This window comes from Rhineura floridana, chromosome 7 (assembly GCF_030035675.1).
Source record: "Rhineura floridana isolate rRhiFlo1 chromosome 7, rRhiFlo1.hap2, whole genome shotgun sequence".
Classification (NCBI taxonomy): Eukaryota; Metazoa; Chordata; class Lepidosauria; order Squamata; family Rhineuridae; genus Rhineura; species Rhineura floridana.
Genome location: NC_084486.1, coordinates 34,216,714 through 34,240,396, shown reverse-complemented (window position 1 = coordinate 34,240,396; position 23,683 = coordinate 34,216,714). Strand labels below are relative to the sequence as shown.

General features: G+C 39.5%; 1 protein-coding gene across 1 annotated transcript; it reads left to right on the top strand.

Moving 5' to 3' along the window:
* The first annotated feature begins 738 nt into the window (after nucleotides 1-738).
* On the top strand, nucleotides 739-18,651 carry PBLD (phenazine biosynthesis like protein domain containing). The gene is made up of 9 exons (XM_061635168.1): nucleotides 739-906; nucleotides 8,949-9,048; nucleotides 9,874-9,972; nucleotides 10,063-10,172; nucleotides 10,267-10,296; nucleotides 11,990-12,078; nucleotides 13,584-13,762; nucleotides 15,964-16,026; nucleotides 18,169-18,651. Exons 1-9 carry the CDS (start codon nucleotides 823-825, stop codon nucleotides 18,279-18,281), a joined length of 867 nt encoding a protein of 288 aa, XP_061491152.1. The 5' UTR covers nucleotides 739-822; the 3' UTR covers nucleotides 18,282-18,651.
* Nucleotides 18,652-23,683: the final 5,032 nt, after the last annotated feature.

The window sequence follows — 23,683 nt, the reverse complement described above, 5'->3', positions numbered from 1 at the left end:
ATCCCTGTTGAGATACAACAGGAACCTATTACCCATGGTTTCTGGAAACAACTGAAGACAAGCTTTTCCTTCTGGTTGAAAGGTCTATGTGTGTTCATTTTGTATTGTTCTTAAGCCTATTGTTGTTTTTTACTGGTTTTTAAACTGCTTTTAGCTTTTTTAAATTATGTGTTTGTAAATCACCTTAACTGAGAGCCAGTGTGGTGTAGTGGTTAAGGCAGCCTTTCCCAACCAGTGTACCTCCAGATGTTGTTGGACCACAATTCCCATCTTTCCTGACCATTGGCAATGCTGGCTGAGGCTGATGGGAGTTGTGGTCCAACAACAGCTGGAGGCACACTGGTTGGGAAAGGCTGGGTTAAGGTGTTGGTCTACAAGGATTCGAATCCCCACACAGCCTTGAAGCTCCCTGGGTGACCTTGGGCCAGTCACTGCCTTCCAGCCTCAGAGGAAGGCAATGGTAAACCCCCTCTGAATACCGATTACCACGAAAACCCTCATCATAGGGTCACCATAAGTCAGAATAGACTTGAAGGCAATCCATTCCCATTCTCCAAATCACCTTCACACACATGTAAAAGGTGATTCATAAATATAATAAATAATAACAACAATAATGAATATCTTCTAAACATAGGACAAAATGCTTTAAAAAGTACTTGCTATACTTATAAGAAAAAAAGTAAAGGGGGTGGAGAAAAGGTTACCAGTTCTTTCTGCTCTCTTGGTTTAATATTAACTCACATTTATGCAATAGCTAGCAAGAAGAGTCAGCACTTAACAAACGCCATTTTAAAAAGCAGCCAAGAATAAAGGAAGAAAATGCAGATTTCTGTTTTCATCGTTGATGCATTTACAAATCAGCCATTTTCTGGAAATCCTGCAGCTGTTTGTCTCCTTGAAGAGGTAAGTTTTTAAAATTTGCCTTTACCAGATTACTAAGTAGCACTAACTGCTGCTGCGTGTGACTGGAGTTGCCAGGACCCCAGTTTTTGCCCAAAGACTCTGGATTTTCAGGGTTGTCTCTGGGTAAGTCACCTTAATCTTCGGACTCTCAGCTTTCATTTAAAAAATAAATTAAGTTTCTAGGTGGTCTGGTTCACAAGATATACACCAAAACATCAGGCACTCCCTTCCCCACAATTTCTGTTTAATGAGCTTGTAGCTAACTGCTCTAACCCTGTCCTTTTAGGTTTGTAGCCAATAAGTGAAGTCAGGGTTGTGATTTGTTGACCTCCAGGCAGTAGCTAGACCCCACTGCAAGCTTAGAAAACTGTTGTTTTTTCTGCTTATCTGAAAATCTCATAAATTAGTATATAGTTTTCAGTCTTTTTCTCTCTTGTGTGCAGGAATCAAACAAATTTAAATTTTCTAGGCTGTTAAGAAGGCAATGTTTTGAAAATCTTTCCAATATGAAACTTTAATCCAATACTCACTTTTCTGGGAGTAAAGCTGCAATGCTAATCCCACATACCAGGAGTAAACTCCATTGCATTCAATAGGACTTACTTTTGAGTAGACATGGTTAAGATTGTGCTGTAAATTAATGGGACTTTTGAGTGAACATAGCAAGGAATTGTGTTTGTGTTGTAAATCTTTCTCTCCCCCTCCAGTCCTATCTTTTAAAGCAATCAGGCAGGGCTTACTTATGTATCACTGTGTTTATTATGTAGGAAACTAATACTGATTTTTGGGGGGAAATGTTCTGCAACGACCAACCAGTTTTGACAATAAATTACTATATGGACTGTATGTATTTTTGCATCTCCAGGGTATGTGTATATATGGAGTCTTTCCAACAACCCTGTGAGGTAGGATTGCCAACTGGAAACCATGGCAGCTCACAATAAGAAATAAATCCCTTTTAAATCCAATAACCCTAAAAACAAGTATAAACAGTTACAAAACAGCTTAAAGTGGCATGATTCTGAATTTTGGATGAGTGAAGTTCCTTATCATGCATGCTTCCCTGTTTGAGCAAGCCCTGTTGAATACATCAGGACTTGCTTCTGAGTAAACAAACATAGGATTGCACTATAAATACCTGCACAGGTTGTGTAAATAATAAACATCTTTGATAGTCATGCTTATATAAATATTTCTTCATACTATATCCCAATAAGTATCTGATTTCACACTATGGTTGCACATGATTATTTCCTCCACATTTTAAGTGTGCTGTTCTTTCTTGGGGTGGTCATGGTTCCCCTCTGTAGGCTGAGAGACGGTGAGTAGTCCATGGTCACACAGTAAACAGCTCATTTCCATTAAAAAATTAATTAAAACTATTTACATGCAGGCAAAGTTTATTAAATAAATCCATACAGTACATTTAAAAGACATCCAACTTGCACTTAAAGCGCAGGACTTCTCCTAAAGTATCCTGGGAAGTGTAGTTTCCCCTCACAGTTCCCACCACCCTTAATAAACTACAGTTCCAATGATTCTGTGGTGTGATTCATGTGCTTCAAATGTGTGTTGAATGTGCTTTAAATGATTTAAACAAAGATTGCAGGGCTAACTCAGGATACTTTGTCACCCATATAAGATTTTTTAAAAATAATCCATTACTACTGCTACTAGTTCCCACTCCTGAACAGCATAGTACCTGTTTATATGGTATCAGTCCCCACTGATCACAACATGATCCAGACTACAGCTGTGCCACAACCAAAAAGCGGAAAATAACCTTTGAAAAAGGCCGTGATTGAGCCACTCCTGTAGCATCCTAACCTGGTCCCAGAAGACATTAATCAAAATATATATAGGGTGTGGACATTCATTAATATTGAAAAAAGAGAGGGGATGTCCCCAGAATGTCAAGGAGGGAAGTTCCAAACTGTATAGATTTATTTGTTTATTTTCTTTAAAAGAGAAAAAAAATCTTCTTAAAATACCCAACGCGTTTCAGCCTTATAACTAGGCTTTCATCAGGGGCTACAAATCAGATATAAAGAACATCATATCATTTTGACAGACATATGTAGGTATAAATTTTCGTTAAAATATCTTGAAAAAACATTCTTCATTTGATACACTTATAATCTTTATATATGCACAAATAATTTTTTTGTTGTTATAAATAACTCCTTAAAATATCATTTTGTTTACCTATAGACTATATATATATCTAGGTGCACAAATCCATATAAGATACCTTATCTTTCTATACAGTATCTAAAAGATTTTATATTATCAGAAACACTTACATTTATGTTGTTGAAATGCTTTATTCAATAGAGTACTTCTCACTTTCACTATGGATGGCTTCAATATCTTTATGACTATTTCAAATCAGTGAAAACCCTTTAAATCTTTTTTTCGTTGAACTACCATATGACCAGAAGGATAATTTTCTTAACCTTTTAGAAGTATAATAGAAAACACCTGTAGAATACTTATGAGTAAAAAAATTTTTTTTGGACTTGAGAAAACCTTTACAACAAAGGAAGAAATGAACATTCTTCATTTAGACCATTAGGTGTCACTGTCTTGAGTCTTAAGATCCATCCTATTTCTTTTTTGTATAAAAGAGAACTGGGAAATGATCCTTGTATTTGTTGTAAAACCCAAAATTTTAAACCTATTTTTATATATTCAGAACATTGCAGGCAATTAGATACCAAAGGTGCTCCTGGTTTTTTGTTTTTTATATTATTCAGATGTTCTCCTATCCGTATTTTAATTTTTCTTGATGTTTGTCCTACATACATTTTTAAGCATCCACATTGTATTGCATAGATTACATTTGCAGTATTGCAGTTTGAAAAGTGATGTATTATGTATTTCTTTTGATCAATTGGGTTAATAAAATGTTGGACCTTAAAGGTGTATTTACAAAAAGAACAGTATCCACAAGGATGATGTCCTACTGGTGGGCGTGTTCCAGGGAGATTACAAGTAAGAAGAGGTGTATGTTTCTTGAAGTTACTATTCACTAACAGATCTTTTAAATTTCTAGTTCTTTTATAAGAGAAAAGTGGCAAGTCTTGGCACCCAGGAATATGTTGTATTATGTGCCAATTTCTTTTGATACTACCTTGTAATTTATTGGATACATAGTCATAAGTGCGATTACAATGTATTCTCTGGGATGGAAGTTTATCAGTTTTTTTCATTAAATCCATTCGTTTTTTATGTAAAACCTTTGTAAAATTTTGTTCTACAATTTGGGAAGGGTATCCTCTATGAATAAATTGTTGTTTTAAATTCTCTGAGTGCAGAGAACTAGATTTGAAATAAAAGCTGATGAAAGTCAAAGAGGAAAGCACAAAAGCAGGACTGCAGCTGAACAGCAAGAAGACTAAAGTAATGACAAGAGAAGATTTATGTAACTTTAAAGTTCACAACGAGAAAATTGAACTAGTCAAGGCTTATCAATACCTCGGCACAGTCATTAACCAAAATGGAGACAATAGTCAAGAAATCAGAAGAAGGCTGGGGAGGGCAGCTATGAAAGAAGAACTAGAAAAGGTCCTCAAATGAACACTAAAGTCAGGATCATACAGACCATGGTATTCCCAATCTCTATGTATGGATATGAAAGTTGGACAGTGAAAAAAGCGGATAAGAGAAAAATCAACTCATTTGAAATGTGGTGTTGGAGGAGAGCTTTGTGCATACCATGGACTGTGAAAAAGACAAATAATTGGGTGTTAGAAAAGATTAAACCAGAACTGTCACTAGAAGCTAAAATGATGAAACTGAGGTTATCATACTTTGGACACATCATGAGAAGACATTATTCACTAGAAAAGACAATAATGCTGGGAAAAACAGAAGGGAGTAGAAAAAGAGGAAGGCCAAACAAGAGATGGATTGATTCCATAAAGGAAGCCACAAACCTGAACGTACAAGATCTGAACAGGGTGGTCCATGACAGGTGCTCTTGAAGATCACTGATTCATAGGGTCGCCATAAGTTGTAATCGACTTGAAGGCACATAACAACAACAACAATACCACCTTTCACCAAAAAATGATCACAGGGCAGTTTACAAAACAACAACAGGTAATATAAAACGTAATGTATAATAAGCTAAAACAGTCTCATAAATTACATAAATAACAAAAAAATAAAATATACATCTTATTTCATACATACATGGTTATAGAGGGAGGAAATTAGAAAGCAGCGAGATCAGGAAATGAAATACAGTAGGTGCAGATTGCAAGAATTACATTAAAACTAAAATACATGTAAAGTCATTTTCAAAGCAGTGTTGATGATTAACAGAAATATCTTTCATAGGTAAATATACCTGACAACTTAGGATAGTTCCCCCACTTAGCGGCGTAAGGCAGCAGGTGTTTACTAAGGAAGGGCCCTTTTTAGTGGTGACACCCCAACGATGAAATGCCCTCCTCCCCAACAAGGCTTGCCTAGCACCCCTACATTAAATTCCTTTCAGTGCAAGATAAAACTCTTCTTATTCTCCCAGGATTTTAGATTTTTTTCTTCTTTGGAGCAGGTTTTAAACTGCTAGGTTGAAATGGTGCCACGCTACTTGTGTGTGTATGTTTTTAAGGCAGGAAATTGAATTGATTAATTTTTATTGTTTTAATTAATTGAACTCTGTATGAACTGCCCAGAGGACTTTATTGATAGGTCAGTTCACAAATGTTCTAAATAAATAAAAAAAACTTACATGCAGAGCACACATAACTCTAGAAAACAAGCCAAACCACGGTCTGCAGGGCAAGTCATGCATATATATATTACATAATCCAGAGAAGAAGGGCAAGCTATGAATTTAATAAACAAATAAATAATAGTCCATGATTTAATTATGTAGGAAACACTACAGAAAACATTTATGTATTTTACAAATGGGCAATACAGGAACAGAGAGATGACATACCAAACAAGCTACTGAATCCTTGGCACATTCTTAAACACCAACCAGAGAGAGAGAGAGAGAGAGAGAGTGTCACACAGGACACAAGAGGAATTCAGAGATATAGAGGTTGCAGTGAGACAGAGATATAGAGAAAAGTGCAGATATTCCCAATTATCTTCTACAACCAGGGAAATGCTCACAAATGAAGACTCTTGTGCACATGAGAGCATTTTTTCTCCCTCAAAAAAGATAGTAAACCCCATGAAGCTTTTAAAAATATTTTACTCTTTGGTATACAGAACGATTGGTCAATTACGTGCAAATGACAGAACAGGGGATTGCTATATTTCAAAACTACCACAGGATGGTCATAGTTAGTTGTCTGTGAGTAGTCATTTGTGAGTTTCTGTTTTGCTTTGCTGTGCTATAAAATTAATAAAGGGTTGGGTTGACTTCAATCTTGTGTAGTCTATTGTTCTTTTTTCAGTAAAATTCCCATGGTTCACTGATCTGTTTTAAATTTAGAAAATAAGAGAGGCACACTCAGATTTAGGCAATACTAATGTTCATTAAGTGATCCAGAGTACTGTATGCACTCTTACTTAGATTTTATTTATTTATTCAAATTGTGTCCCACACTTCCTCTCAAAGGAACCCAGGGTAGCAAACCCATCAGTAATTAAACTCAAAAAAAGTTAATACATTCTAAAAACAGTTAAAAACATTTCTTCAGCCGGTGATCTCATGGTTGTTAAGAACATTATCTTTCAGCCATCAAATGCCTGAGTAAATAGGAAGGCTTTTCATTTCCTCCTGAAAGTCAATAATGAAGGAGACAGATGTACCTCACCAGGGAGGGCGTTCTACAAATGGGGAACTGCCATTGAAAAACCCCTGTCATTGGTCAGTGTCAGCCAAGCAGTCCCCAGTGGCAGCTCCATCAACAAGGCTTCACCTGCTGAACATAGTGTCCAGTATGGTTGATACTGGGGAAGGCTCTCTTTCAGGTACTTGGGTCCCAAGCCATTCAGGGATTTAAATGCTAGTAACAATACCTCGAATTGGGCCTAGTAGCTCAGTGGCAGCCAGTGCAGCACTCTCAGGACTGGTAGTGATAAATGGTCCCATCAGGCTGCCCCACTTACCAGCTAGCAGCTGCATTCCACACTAGGTGCTGCTTCTGGACCATCTTCAAGGGTTATCCCATAGAGTGCATTACAGTAGTCCAGATGGAAGGTCACTAGAGCATGGGCAACTGAGACCAGGCTATCCCAGTCCAGGAGCGGCCATAGCTGGCAAATCCGCCTAAACAGAGCATAAACATCCACATCCACAGAATCACTTGAGATTCTAGTGACAAGTTGGAATCCAGGAGTACTCCCAGACATTGAACCTGTTCCTTCAAGGGGAGTGCAACTCCTCCTAGAACAGGCCATACACCTAATTCTCGGACACAGGAACCACCCACCTATAGAACTACCATCTTATCAGGACTCCGCCTCTGTTTATTGGCGCCAATCTAGACCGTCATTGTCCAGAGGCATCTGTCCAACATCTTCACAGCCTCTCCTGATTCCAATGGAATGGAGAGACAGAGCTGCATGTCAGCATACTGATGCCGTCATGCTCCAGAGCCCTGAATGATAGTACCAAATGGTTTAATAAAGATGTTGAATAGAATAGGAGACAGAATGGATCCTTGTGGGACCCCACAGGCCAAAAGCTATGGAGCCGAACAACTGTCTCTTAGTACTAGAAAGTACTTCTTCATGCAGCTCATTGTTAAATTGTGGAATTCACTCCCACAAGAGACAGTGATGGTCACCAACTTTAAGAGCTTTAAAAGAGGATTCAACAATTACATGGAGTATAATTCTATCAGTGCCTACTAGCCATGATGGGTATGCTCTGTTTCTGCTGTTGGAGTGGAATATAAGTTGCTGGAAGTGTTCTTGTGCTCGTGTCTTGCTTGTAAGCTTCCCACAGTTATGTGGTTGGCCACCATGAGAACAGGATGCTGGACTAGATGAGCCACTGGCCTGACTGAGCAGGCTCTTCTTCTGTCCTTATACTCTTATTACTTTCAGGTGACCCTGCAGGTAGGAGTGGAACCACTATACCACAGTGCCTCCAATTCCTTGAGCCACCCCAGAAGAACACCATAGTCAATTGTGTCAAAAGCCGCTGAGAGGTCAAAGAGAACCAACAGAGTTTCACTCTCCCTGTCTCTCTCCCAATAAAGGTCATCAGTCAGGGTGAACAAGGGTGGACAAGGCTATTTTGGTGCCAAACCTGGGCCTGAAACCAGACTGGAATGGATCTAGATAAACTGCTTCCTCCAGGAATACCTGTGTAGCTGGCTGGCCACCACCCTTTCATACCCCTTGCCCAGGAAGACAGTATTAGAGATTGGATGGTAGTTTTCTGAAACCTCTGGATCCAGGGAGGACCTCTTCAAGAGGGGCCTCACCACCACCTTTTTCAAGGCAATGCACATAACTCCCACATGTTGTGAGGCATTGACCATTCCCCAGACCTATCCAGTCAATTCCTATGATATTTTTCCAGCCATGATGAGCAGGAGTGAAGAGGGCAGATAGTCAGTGCAAGCCTTATTTCTAGGTGCAAATCCAGTGGTGGCTGGTGGCTCCATGTCAGCGAGACAGTGGAATCTGCCCCAGGTTTTAGTTTGAACTTTCAAGGAGCTGTCCAAGGTGCTTCAGCTAAAGTAAAATGCTGAACTGATTCCACTGCCCCACTGACATGGAGCCACCAGCCACCACTGTGCAAACCCTAAGCTGTTTATTCAAGTGTGTAGACTTCAGGCATAAAAAGCATCCCATACAAAAAGAAAGCTTTGAGGAGGCCATATTATAGGGCATCTCATAGGGGACAGCCTCCTAACAGCAGAGGTGAATGATCTGGGGCAGTTCCTTATTTATACTGATTCTGTATCTCTGTTTTAAATAAGAAACTGGGAACCGGGAAACGCTTTCACCCTCCTGTGTAATAGGGAGCTCTTTGTTTATCAGATACATGTAAACCTTTTATCTTGCTATAAAAATAATATCAATGCATGGACTACTACTTGATTTTTTTAAAAAATTAGGAACTGGAAGAAGGTTGGCACCAAAAAATTGCAACAGAAATGAATCTCTCGGAAACTGCATTCATCAGAAAACTGCATCCCACTGATGACTTTGCAAGAAGTAAGACTGCATTAAAGTGTGATAGTGTTTCTATTGGTTTCAGCAGAAGGTAGTCTGTCTATTGATACTGAAGAAGAATTATACTTTAGAAGATTGCAGTGTAAGACAAGCCAATAAATTCTTGGTGTATAGCTATACTACAAACCTAATATGGTTTAACAAACTTCCCAATGAACCCTGGGAACTGTAATTCTACAAGTACTAAAGTGGTAGACTGGAGTGTACTGCTTAAGACTGCAAGTGGGAGGGCTACCATTGGATGCTCTCTTGCATAAAATATCTCTGCAAGCAGAAATGTAGCACAACAAGGGTAGACATAGATTAGATCTTTTATCCCTAATGTGCTAGCTTTCTTTTTTAAAAATCACCTCAGAGAAGCATTAAGGATGGCATCTGCCACATGCAACCCGAAGTGTACAATCCATTCTACCACCTCAGGACTACCACCATTTCATTTTGCTGCATGAGTTCTTATTGAAGTTTCATCTGTGAGAACACACACACACACACACACACACACACACACACTTTCCTAGGGTGATACTGTTGATTCATCTTCTCAAATACCTACCACACACACCTTCTTTACTTACTTGCCTTAAAATGAATCTCAGTCCTGGGAATGTTACAAATACATGCATGTTTTCTTACTTCTACACTGAGGAAAACCACAGATGTGATGTGAAGGGGATTGACAAGCAATAATATAAAAGTGAGCGGCTGTAAATCTGTGAGGATTGCAAGCTGATGTGATATAGCCACAAAGCAACAGAAAGACTTGTTTGAGTTTCCTATAAGCCTGACTCTTGATTTTCCTTCTCCTAGGTTCCTGTTTTGGATTAAGGTGGTTTACACCAACTAATGAGGTCCCACTCTGTGGCCATGCAACCCTTGCATCAGCTGCTCTGTTATTCCAGAAAAAGAGTAATTAACATTTTAGTTATATATTATTTGATATTGTAAATATGTTTTTAAACCTATGTTACAGTTATATGTTCTGATTTAAAAAAACAGAAAATAGGAATTCAACCCTCACTTTCATAACTCTGAGTGGAGAATTACATGCCAGAGAAGCAGGCGATCATATTATCCTGGACTTACCCCTTTATTCTACCTATCCACAGGTTAGACTTAAATGATACATTTTTCAATTGCCAGCATTTCTTCAAAAGAAAAGATAAAAGCATGCATTAATCCCATATTTCTTTTTTCATCCAGGATTTTCAGGAAGTGGAAAAGTTAGTGAAGGTAATTTATGTACTCATATATTACATTGTCCTAATTTACTGCAGAAGTTGATCTTTTGCAGAGTGAGGAATATCTAATTGCATAGGATTGGACTGCCCTCTGTGCCATATACTTTATGAGATATTCGCCTGCATATAGTAGGCATCTCCTATACCTCAAAGTATGCAAATACAATGTAAATACTTATTTATTTTATTTATTTGTTTGTTACATTTATACCCCACCTTTTTTTCACCATGGAACCCAAGGTGGCGTACATGTGGTTCCCAGGCGCTCTCCCATCCAGGCACTGACCAGACCCAGACTGCTTAGCTTCAGCAAGGTAGTGGCCTCATGTGCTTTCAGACCATAGCCTGGGACTAAATATGTGATGAAATATTCGATTAATCATGGACAATAACTCTGTCTAGTAAGATTTTATTCAAGATAGTGCCGCTATAATAGGTTTGTCCTAATTACAAAATTGTTCGGTTAATAGTTTGGTTAAGAGTAGGGAAAGTCTGAGGTGCATAGTGAACAGAACTGGACAAAAATCTACATTTGGCAATAATGTTCATTAGATGATCTTGGGCCTGTCACTATCTCTCGGTAGCCTTGCACAAGGCTATTGTGAGGATAAAATGGGTTAATCATGTACACTTGGAGGAAGAGTGGGATATGAATGTGATTGATAAATAGGGGACTGTTGGAGAGGATGGTGGCTTGTGGGGTTTTGACAGATCCAATTATGGGAGTAGAGAGTGAGTCTGAGCTTTGTGAATGGTGTCAGGTTAGAGTGGGAGGCAATGAAAAGTGAACACACCTCTCCTCTGGGCTTTGAAAACCTCAGCCAAATTATCTCTGATCTCTTGGCTAGCAATCCACATGTTTAAGAGTGGCTTCTTCAGATGTTCTAAACAAGCAAGAGGGAGTCTGAGACAGAAAACCCACATGGGTTGTATTTTCTCTTCCCACGCTTCTTTGAAGCTGAGCCCCCTCCTTCATTCTGACGAAGCAGTGACGAGTGAGCTTGCTCTGCATCTGGGCTGGAGCACATGACACACGTCTCCTTACAGAGGAAGAAGGGCTGGTTTAAATTTGGGTTCTAAAGTGTAAGAAGAGGAAGTCACTTGCACTTTCTCCCCCACATGTGCCTAAAATGTCTGTACTCTTTGATTTCACTGAGAACATAATGTAGACTGTAGCAATTTAGGAGATGCTATCTCGGTTTTGAAAGTGTAACCATTTTTAACCATGGCTGTGCAGAAATATCAGTGTCCTGATTATTGTGTCCACAGTGCTTTTCCTGGATGTACTTAGGTTCCTATGACTGTGATCCAGCTTGTATCTGAGGGTGCTTCCAGATGGGAGTTTAATACCATTGAGATATCACAAACAGATTAGTGGCAAGAGCTATTTTTAACTTCTTAGTATTACTCCAGAAAGGGAAAAATCTGGATTAAATAAAGGAAAAATATTGGCTCACTTTTTGGTGGCAATTAAGTTGTGTGGATGCTGCAAAAAACTTGCATGCCCAAGGAGCACCAACCTCACCATAAACATCCATCTGGAACCACCCATAACCTGCCATTTGCATTCTTTACTAGAAGGTGAATTTTACCTTTAACACAATGATTAATTAAAATATTATGTTGTAAGAAAGTGGGAAGGGATGTAGTTCATTTTGGTCCATTCTGTAATGTTTTATTACCAGGTAGCAGTAGGTGATATGAATGTTCAAGATGTTTGTTACTCTCCTGACACAAAGAAGCTCCTTGTCCGTCTCAGTGATGTTTATGAAAGGTATATATGCTTTTCTTACAAACTTCATTAGGTGACAGCAAGACTGGGGAAACCTGTGGCCCTCCAGATGTTGCTGTAGTACAATTCCCATTGTCACTGACCATTGGCCATGCTGACTGAGGCTGATGGGAGTTGGAATCTAACCACATCTGGAGAACATTGGGTTCCCCATCTTTGTTAAATATAAATGGATATGTAGCCCACCTCCTCTCCTTTGATGGCTTATTCTGTTTGTCTGACGCTGAAGAGCCCAAGGAAATTAGACATGTTTTACATTAGATTCTGTCTCTCACTTTGTTTTAGCTATTTGTTTCTTCCTGGGCATAGTTGTAGGGCCAGAGGAGGGTTGAGCAGAAGAAGGTAGATTGGGATTTATTGGTAGATATGTCAAGTGATTTGAAGTAGATCAGCAAAAGAAGTTTCTGACTCTCAAATGCTGAAAAAATAGCAACAACAACAATTCTTCCCCTCCCCCCCAAAAAATTTAGGCTGTTGAAATACAGAAAGCTAACCAGGAGTGGACCTCTGTGTAAAATGATTGTGAGCTCAGTTCAGTTGTGATTCTGAAAACAAACAGTCCCTGCTTAATTCAAATTTAGGTTGGTAGATCTTGGTTCTAATAAAAAAATACAGTAGATCCAGCAAGCCTGACATCTGTCCAGCCCTGTGCTAGAAATGAACATGCCATTTTCTTATCTCTTGGCCTTTAAAGGAGGAAAAAGGATTGTAGGAGAGCCACTGACTATGTCGTTGTCTTTAGAAGACATAATCCATGGACAGTAATAATTTGATCAGGAATTCTAGAAAGCTACAGTGTAGTACAATATATTATGTCATCTCAAGCTCATAATGCTGCAGGTACAGGGCAGGCCATACTTATAGATTTTGTGAGCAGATTGGGCCCACATTGCTGTTGCAGTGATGGTTGGATAGTCAGATGCTATGAAGTTGAATCCTCAGGAAGAAGTATAATATCTGAGCAGCATTTATATTATCCGCTTGTGCCTGGTTTTCTTATCTCAGCATTAAGTTTACTGTTTTGGATTATAATCAATGGCCTCCAGAGAGAAAATGTCATCTCCACAGAGCAGCTGTCCCAAGCTGGTGCCCTCTAGATGTTTTGGACTACAACTCCCATCAGCACCAGCCAGTACACTTGTGCTGGCTAGGCAGATGGGAATTGTAGTCCAAAGACATCTGGAGGACACCACCAGGTTGGCCAGAGCTTGGAAAAGTTACTTTTTTGAACTATAACTCCCATCAGCCCCAGCCAGCATGGCCACTGGATTGGGCTGATGGGAGTTGTAGTTCAAAAAAAGTAACTTTTCCAAGCTCTGAGGTTGGCAAAGGCTGCCATAGAGAATATGTCCGGAGTACTGAGGGCTTGGTCTTAATATTGCTATCCCTGCTTTAGATATGTTTCAACTTATAATTGTTCTCATTGGCACTTTTTAGCCCTACATTTGCATACATATGAAAAATATATTTAAATGCTTAACATCAAGGTCTGATCTGGAGAAAATACGAGTGAATGCTCAAGAACTTATGCTGGCTGAGAATACTGGGAAAGTAAAAGGATTAATAGTCACTCTTAAGGGAGATTTCCATGGAAAACATGCAAGCTATGACTTTTACTCCCGCTACTTTGCTCCTTGGTATGGAGTTCCAGAAGATCCTGTCACAGGTGTGTTTACATGTGCATGCAGGGCTTTGCTCCCATTTTTTAATGAAAAGTAGGGGGAATTATTCCTGTTTGATGCTTTGCTATGTAAAAATTCTAGAAGAATAACTGGGCTAGTCTGTTCAGCAAAACCAACAGAACTCTATGATAACTTTTACAAATATTGCAAACTGAGCTTTAACAGGCATCAGATGCATCTGCTGATGCAGGCTTTTGCTTATGAAAGCTCATGGCACAACAAATTTGTTCAGATTTAAGGTGGGAGTTGCACAGGATAGTTTGTTATTTGCGATACATAGCAATGGGTGAGAAACTGGAATAAATTCTCATTTAAAGCCAAAGTTATCAAATTCACATTTTCCAAAACAATATTAAAACCAAAACACTGCCAAAATTCACACATCTGAATTTTGTGATGTAGTTCTTCAATCAAACAGTATTTACAGACATGCATATATTAAAGGAAAATGTGCTTAAAATGAATATAGTGGCGAAAATAACATACAAAATGCATTATATTAGGAGAAACTACATACCCAAATGTGTTTATTTGGAGAAATTTGCACTAAAATGGAGAATGTTCATGAGACTTTTTTAAAAATTGTAAATTGCTGCAGAAATGTGGAGAACCAAATTTAAAACTGGAAAAATTAGAAACTAAAAGAACCAAAATTGACAGATCCTTTCATCCTTAGTGATACATAAGTATCTTGGTTTAACATGACAGTTTTCTTTTTTAAATTTGTATATGTAGATGTGTGTGTGTGTCTATGTGATATAGATATAGATATAAAGGTAGGTGTCTGGAAATTTTAAAGAGATTCTTAATACCAGAAATGATTAAATTGACATTAACCAAAATGGAGACAATAGTCAAGAAATCAGAAGAAGGCTAGGACTGGGAAGGGCAGCTATGAGAGAACTAGAAAAGGTCCTCAAATGCAAAGATGTATCACTGAACACTAAAGTCAGGATCATTCAAGACCATGGTGTTCCCGATCTCTATGTATGGATGTGAGTAGTATAGGAGTGATGTGAAAGTTGGACAGTGAAAAAAGCGGATAAGAGAAAAATCAACTCCTTTGAAATGTGGTATTGGAGGAGAGCTTTCTGCATACCATGGACTGCAAAAAAGACAAATAATTGGGTGTTAGAACAAATTAAACCAGAACTATCACTAGAAGCTAAAATGATGAAACAGAGGTTATCATACTTTGGACACATAATGAGAAGACATGATTCATTAGAAAAGACAATAATGCTGGAAAAACAGAAGGGAGTAGAAAAAGAGGAAGACCAATCAAGATATGGATTGATTCCATAAAGGAAGCCACAGACCTGAACTTACAAGATCTGAACAGGGTGGTTCATGACAGATGCTCTTGGAGGTCACTGATACATAGGCTCGCCATAAGTCGTGATTGACTTGAAGGCACATAACAACAACAACAACAACAAAGTAGGTGCTATATTTTTCAGGAGAATTACATACAAGTGAGTGGGTTTTAGATTTCGGTGTAATCTGAAAGTCCAACCTAAAATGAAATAAAGACAAATAAAAATCAAATACATCGCAATTTATATTTATAATGACTTTTAACACACACAATGGGGTCTACGTTATGAATTTTTTAAATGATAAAATGATCATCCATCAGGTATTCCCTTTTGTGAAAAATGTGACTAATAAATGTAATAAATATATAAATACGATATAGATAATATTCCATCACACCCTAGCATGACCAGGGAACAGAATCCATGATGGGCTATGCAAATATAAGATAGATTGATTCTCAGTGATGGTGTTAACAGGGCGTAGGTTAAGCTGCCTTTTTATGAAAAAATACAATATGCTACTTGGGGGCAACACTATAGGGTAAGGTGGGAAAAATCTGCTCTTTTCCTTTAACTGTGTGTGGCTCGGCCTTCATTGATAGGGATTACAATGCATGGGGGAGAGTTGTGATGTGTGGAGACGTACTGAACCTCCCAGAGGTCTTTGCAATATACTGGCTCTCCTTCCCCACACACACCCTACCTGCCAGTTGAGAGCCAGTTTGCAAACGAGGATAATAATTCTGCCCTACCTTACTACGGTACTATATAAGGATAACTAAAATAATGCATATGGTTTGCTGTGAACAGTAAGAGTGTTACAGAAATGTTTATTGTTGCTCTTGCTGTTTTCATTTTCTTTCAAGGATCTGCTCATGCTGTCTTAAGTAGTTACTGGTCACAACAACTTGGGAAAAATGAAATGTGTGGTAAGAATCTCTGTTCTCTTTCAATAATAGCCCTTTTAGGGCTCAAAACTCAATCCTTTGAAGCTTTAATTACAGATTATTTCCCCCTCCTGTTTAACTGGAGGGGCTGAAGGTAAGCAAGGATTCAGGAGAGTTCATGGCCACAGTGCTATGCAAGCAACACAGTTGTTTAGCTTTTTCTGCCCTTGCCAAATTTGATGGGGAAAAATAAACATAAATCTAGGTTTTCTTTTCGATTGGTATGCAGGGCTAACTGGCTTTCCTTCTAAAAATAAGCAAATTAAGATGATGGTAGTTGTTTAAAATCAATGGCAATGTGCTTTTTAACCCTGGATCTAAACAAATACTGATAGGTCTTGAAGTTTTTTATTTTAAACCTGTTTGGTTTTTTATATTTGTGCTAATGTATATAAGGAGTTTGCTGTTCCCAAATCTACTTGAAACAATAGCACTATTCATGCATGACTGTCGTATAGGGCAACTTGGTGTTCACTCAGGAACAGGGCTGTGCTTTTAGCCCCACTCCCAACATCCTCCGTCTGTTGGAGAATTTTGTATTTCTCCTTGGGTTCTTTTGCTGGGGGTCCTTGAGTAAAAAGTTTGAAGACACAGGCTTGGAGCAAAAAGGTAGGCCTTTCTTGGATGACAAGTGTACACTTGGTCAGTCTCCCTCCTAGTGAGTGGAGAACTGCAACTTGGCACTGGTTGCCTGGGGTTTTTATACATTTCAGGTCAAAGACTTTAGCATCTACCAATCAGGATTTAACACATCAGAATGACATAGACACAACAGTATTACACAGGCATTTGCATAGGCATTGCATAGGTACTGTACTTCTCTGCATCGTGTTCTAGCGAATTTGGTGTTCTAATGAATTTGGCAATGATCAGTACTTCACATGAAATTACATTTTCACAGTGAGCTAAGCACTCCAGCTAGTGAGCAAGCAATTTAGTTACACATTTTATTACGGCTATTCTTTCTTTCTACATCTCAGGGATACTGAGATGTTCTGCACAGTGTTATTTTGAGTACAAATAGTGCCAAACAAACCAGTACAGTAAAGGGAGACAGCTCCAAAGAGAAAAGGATCTGGCTTCCTACTAAACTATTAAAATGTTATGAACCTTTATAGCTTTATGAAAGAATATATTTTGGTTATTATTTATGTATATTGAATTCCCCATTAGCTATACATGTACGTATATATAAAATTCCCCATCACCTCCAGCAATCACATGTTCCATGTAGTTGTCTGTAAAGGAATTCCTACATGTCATCCCTTACGATAAATGGAAGCTCGTGTATTAGACTTCCTTCACAGACAACCATGTGGAATGTGCAATTTACTTTTCCTTGTGCCTCAAAAAGGTGCCTTTCTTGAAGGCTGTTCCCTGGCCCCAAAGGTGGAGAGAGCATGAGTACAGCCTGTGCTTTTTGCACCATGTGCACAGGCAGCTGAGTTTGATGGGGGCAGATGGAGTTTGCATCCTCCCATTTGTTCCCTAGGGTGAGGGCTTCACAACAGCTAGAGATGGGGGAGAAATTTGATTTGGTTCAAAATTTATCAAATTTGCACCTTCCGAAACAATATAAGAACTGAAACACAGCCATCCTTCAAAGTTCTCACTTATCCAAATTTTGCAGTGCAGTGCTCCAAACAAACAGTGTTTACAAAATTTGTATATTAGGAGGAAATGTGCATAAAAATGTATATATTAATGAAAATAACATACAAACATCCAGTATATTAGGAGAAATTGCTTGCCAAAATGTGTACATTAGTCAAAACTGCATACAAAAATGTATTTAGTAGGAGAAATTCACACTAAAATGCTGAACAATTTTTATGAGAATTTGTTTTTAAAAAATCACAGATTGGTGCAGAACTGAATTTAAGATTGGAAAAATGAGAAACAGAGAGAACCAAAACTGATAGATTTTCCCATCCCTAACCACAACCTATGAGTGGATTGGCTCTTCCTGGGACAGTAGATCCATAAAGATGTCTCCATCTTTCATCCCTCTGCAGCTCTTTAATGACAACTAAGTAATGTAGTGTGCATTGTTAATTTGAAAGTATAAATGGGAAAACACAGTACGAAATAGAAATACTAGCCTTGCTCCCTCTCTTTGTTTAGCATTTCAGTGTTCTGCTCGTGGAGGACAGTTGAAGATTTTGCTTCGGCAGGACAGAAGAGTAGACATCAGTGGTCAAACTTTCATTGTGTTAAATGGTTTTTTGACCATTTAAAAAACAGGCTGAAAAAAGGAGAGAGAGAGAAGGGAAAAAAAGAAAGAAAACAAAAGTTCCTTCTCATTGCAAATGTCCTTTTGTTCCGATTGTTGTTGAGTATTTTATGGAGAACGCTACTACTTAAATTGAAAGGCAAAGTATACATAATTTGGAAGCTTACATGTAAAAATTTATGTATTTATCTGCATTATATTCCCATCCAATCCCATCATGGCAGATTCAGGCAGGCCATAATGGATTATGAAACACATTTATGTAACTGTCTAGTACAATTTCTGTCCAGTCCTTTGCAACTGCTTGGGATAGCTAGCCATAGTTCAAAACAAAACAAAACATACATAATAAAAACAAACTATATTAAATTCAAGTTGCCCATGTCTGTTTAATTGTAAATGAAACCGCTCTTACTTTTTAGGTCTTAAGAATTACACACTTGAATTTTGATGGACTTCTAGGACAGATGAGGAGGAAAGCATTCAGCACTCCAAATCTCTCTGTCTTGTCTTCTGGACTTTCCCTGGGCCACACGCCCTCCCCAACTATCCTACTTCACATCTACATTTCATGTTTTTGCCTGACTGGAATGTGTTCTAATAACGCCTCTTGCTTCCCTGGATGGAAGGTTCACAATATCCTCTGAGAATGCAAATCAGGTCTGGCTCCAGCAGATGGCAATCATGGGCAAACACCTGGGTCTGGGGCCTCAGTAGTTCCCATCATCATTGAAATCAGGCCTGTTCTGGGTTCCTCTTTAGTTTTATTTTTTTTTAGGCCAAGCAGCCAGAATAATTGATGCCACTATTTTAATTGTCCCTTAAAGCAATGTTACACTTTGCCCGCCCCCCCAAACCTGGCCCTCTTTCAGATAGCTAAAAATACACATCGATCTACCCAAACCTCTTCCAGCCTAATTCCACATCCTCCAAAAGCCAGCTCAAAGAAAAATTGTACAGTATTTCAAAATCACTAAGTAATGTGGACAGTGGCATGGCAACCACTTCACAATGGATGAGTGCCATTCTCCATGCAGACCAGTAGTCTGCTGCTGTGAAACTGCTTGCCAAGTGACTCAGAAGATGATTTACTTCTTCATGATTGACAACTTCTTATGTCACCCAATGAAGACACTTAGGACAATTTGTCCAGGTGGGCGAGTCCATGCAAGAGTTTGTGCCTGTTGCAGTAATTGACTGAACCCCTTTGAGAATGCTCCTAGAAAACTTGATTGAGAGGTTTTAAGCTTAAATTGTCCTGCATGGTTTTCTAGTTAGATTAAAAGACATTTTGATCCTTGGGTTTGGCTGTGCTCGGGAAAAGACATATATACCTGAAGAAGGTCATCCATCTTGGGATGAAATGCTGAAACAGCACCTGCTATACAAATCATGGGTGTTGCCTGTCTTAAGATCATAAGAACAAAGGCCCATCTAATCCAGCATCCTGTTCTGACAGTGGCCAACCAGATGCCTATGGGAAGCCTGCAAGCAGGACCTTGAGTGCAATAATACTCTCCCCACTTGTGATTCCCAGCTGTACTGCTAGTCCAAGTCCGTAACAGAAGAACACTAGCAGTAAACAGTCACTGTTTGGGGCCGAATGCTTCACACTCAACAGCCTGCCTGGGAGCTGCATACGGACAATAATTTACCTATATGAAACGCTTGTAAGACTCCTATAGCTGCACTAAGCAGGCAATTACTGTTCACCAGTCCAGATTTAACAAATAGACAATGCAGTTTTATTTCCTGGGGGAATAAAATAATCAACCAAGTCTAATATTTTTTAAAGCATTTTCTACTAAATCTTCCTGACTAAACCAAAGTAGTTGCTGCTTAAGGCAGATTTCTTTCTTCTTGTGTATTTTTTTTTGCATAATTTATTTTTTCTTTGTGTTCATTTCTGTGTAGTGCAGGAAAAATGGGAGAAGCAGAGAGCTCAGGTGGGAGTCGGAGCTCTAAATGTGTTTGTAATCAACAGATTAGTTCCTCAGCCATGATTTATTAATGATGAATTAATTATCCCTGATTTTGCATTTCTCCTGGCTAAATGGAGCTTTAAAGAGGTTATTTTATTAATCATCGTGGTGCTAATTGCAGACACTTACAGAAGGACTGCTAATCAAACATGCAACCGTGTGCAGAACGAGGGCTCGGCTGCTGAGAGTGGCAAGAATAGACGACCTCATTTTCTGAGCAGCGAAACTTTATTTTCCATGAAATATTACAGTGTTGACCCGACCATGCTAATTAGTTGCCAAGAGTTGTTTTAATACATTATAGGGTTTTTTCCATCAGCAAAAATAAAATAAAATGTTGAGACACAGGCCCAAATGGAGTGTATGTTTCGTCTGGCTTTGGGGGTGCAGAGGTAGAGATGGGGAGAAATTCAGTTCAGTTCGCACTGAAAGGTGAACCTACTTAATTAGCACTTCCTGAAACAATATGCAAACCACAATGCATCCTTCAAAATTAAACTTTTCCCATTTTTGCAATGCAGTTCCCCAGCCAATGATGCATATAAAATGCATATGCTAGGGCAAAGTGTGTTTAAAAATGAAAACATTTGTGAAAATAACACCAAAAAGTGCATTATACAGTAATACCTCGCATTAATTTACTCAATGGGACCAGAGCGAGTACGTAAACCGAAAATGTCCTTAATGTGAAGCACTACCTTTTAAAACTTTTTTTTACCTCTCCTTCATGTGGAGCCTCAAAGCCCCGAGCAGGGGCGTCACTACCGGGGTGCAGAGGGTGCGGACCGCACCTGGGTGACACCCTGAGGGGGGTGACACCCAGAGCCGCCCTGCCCCGCGCCGTTGCCCCGCGCCAACTCCTCCTTGGCGGCGGGCGGGCGAGACCAAAAGCAGGCACCCGCTTGCTGGCGGTGAAGCCAGGACAGGCCAGCGTGCACAAGACCAGCCACCCCTGTCCACGCACCTGGGAGGGCGCGCGCTGGAGGTCTGCATCCCCCCGCACTCCCGCTAGTGACGCCGCTGGCCCCGAGCTAAAGCCTCTGCTGCTGCACTGCCACACCTCCCAGCTGATCACGATGGCGCCTCCCAGCTGATTTGCGGTGGCGCGCATCGCGTCTATTTCCACCCCTACTCACTAAAGCCTCTGCTGCTGCGCTGCGTTTCTGGAGAAATACAGGCATATGGAGCATGTACGTTATAGCGAGGCAACGTTAAGTGAAGCGACGTTAAGCAGGGTATGCCTGTATTAAGGAAATGTGTATACTATGAGACGTTTGTACAAAAATGCTGATGAATTTTCATGAGGACTTCTAAAAAATGAATAAGTTCCAAAAAGAAGTAGAAATGTGAAGAAGTGAACTTAAGATTGGAAAAATGAGAAACTGAGAGAAACCAAAATCGACAGATTCACCATCCCTATGCAGATGTCAGAGTGCACTGGTTACAGCTCCTCCTGCTCCATCAATTGTTGTAAACAACTGATATCTCTACTATATACATCTGTGTATTGCTGATTTGCAGTTCATCATCTCACATACCACTAAAACAACAGTTAAATATTTATTAAAAAGCAGCAACAACAAATTAGTTCCAGAGCTGAGGCTTCCACATATGAGCACGCATACATACATTGACAGCACAAGGATACTTCATAGGTGTGAATTAAGAAACAGACATTATTTCACAAAACCAAGATAAAATCAAAATCCTATAACCTTATGAAGTCTAAGGCATCAAATTCTGTCAAATCTATATGAAGACAGAGCAATGTCATGCAAACACAGAATTCAAATGTCTCATATTAACATGCATTTACTTAACAGTGGAGATACCCATGCAAACATATCCATGTGCCTCTTTGCAGATTATACTGGAAATGTCTTGTGGAGCTGACTCAGAATAAACCTGGAAGTCATCATTGGCTTTGAGAAATTTTCTGTGTCTGGGTGGCAGGTTACAGAGCAGGAATGGAATATTGGCAGAGCAGGGGGGGAATTTACCATTTGTGGTTGTGGTTGTAACACACTGCTATTTCATTGAATGTGTTTCTTGTAATGTATTGTTCTAGGATTGGAAGGTTGGTTTGGATGTTTGTCTGTGGGTACCCTCCAAGTCTATAATTCTGTATTACAGAGATCTGCTGAACTGGTCAAACCAGTTCATTTCATAGGCTAATACATCCAGCCAAACCTGTCAAGTCCCCCATTAATATCTAAGGATTTGACCAAATGAAGATGTGTTGCTATAGGAATGAGGGTAGCCCTCCACCCTCACCTGGCAGGGGAAGGAGGTAGATTCTGAGTTAGTTTTCTCTGGAGCTGGGGAGCTGGAAAGACACAGAGAGGCTTTCCTCACTCTTTGTGCTGGCCCCAACCTATGGCTTTGGGGACTCCCCTGGAAACATAATGGGGAAGCAAGATTTGTTGGAGTGTTAATGCCAAATGTTAAAGGGAGCCCCTCCACCTTATACTCAGGTTGTATAACCTGGAAAAAATGTATCCTAAAGACACCACAGTCTTTGCTGACCTTAATTCTGAGGAAACCGAACTCTGGGTAAGCGATGGAACCTCAGGAAGTCTCGCACTGCTCAGAGACTGGGGTGCATGCAACAGTACAATTCAGAACTGGGAATGAAACAACAAAATGTCTGTTAAGAAGCAGCAAACATAATGCTAAAGGAGAAGTAAAACAAATAGCCTGAGGGGAAAGACCACACATTATACTTCAGCAAACATATGTTCCCAAGCTCACATTGGCTTAGGCAACAAAAATGTGTGTGTGTGTGTGTGTATTTTGTAGAGGAGAATTGGCAGGCAAGCAGGAGGCTCTTAACCTTTCCTGCACCCAACAGTTATCTCTTCCAAATGCCTCCAAGCTGTTTTTTCCATTACCAGGGTCACTTTCTGCCTCAAGTCGGGTTGGAGAAAAAGCAGGCAAAAATGGCTTGGAGGGCATTTGCAAAGGAAAACTGATGAGAAAGTGAAGGGTTAAGTACTCCACCTTTGGCTTATGAAGTATAATTCTGCTGTTATTGCAGTGTGGGAACATGAAATTAGTAAGTAACATTGGGAAAGAACGTAAAACAAAATCAGGGGGGAAGAAACAGGGTTCTGGCTAGGAAGCTGTATAGATAATTGACATACAAGAGGAAAGTGCAGTAGATTGGTGGTTAAGCCAAATCAGGAGAACAATGAATTGAAGAAAAGTTAAGTCTAAATTAGTAACAGCGACTGTCAGTAATGTAAAGAAAAAAGGAAAAGAAAAGAAACAACTGATCTCTACCCAGCAAGAGATCATTGTTAGACTGAGTACCCAGAAGAGATTGCAGGGAGAGATGGGGGGGGGAGGAAGGGAGGGGGAGAGAGAGAGAGAGAGAGAGGGGCCAGACGCTTAATGACAGCTGAGACAAATACTGTTGAGAAAC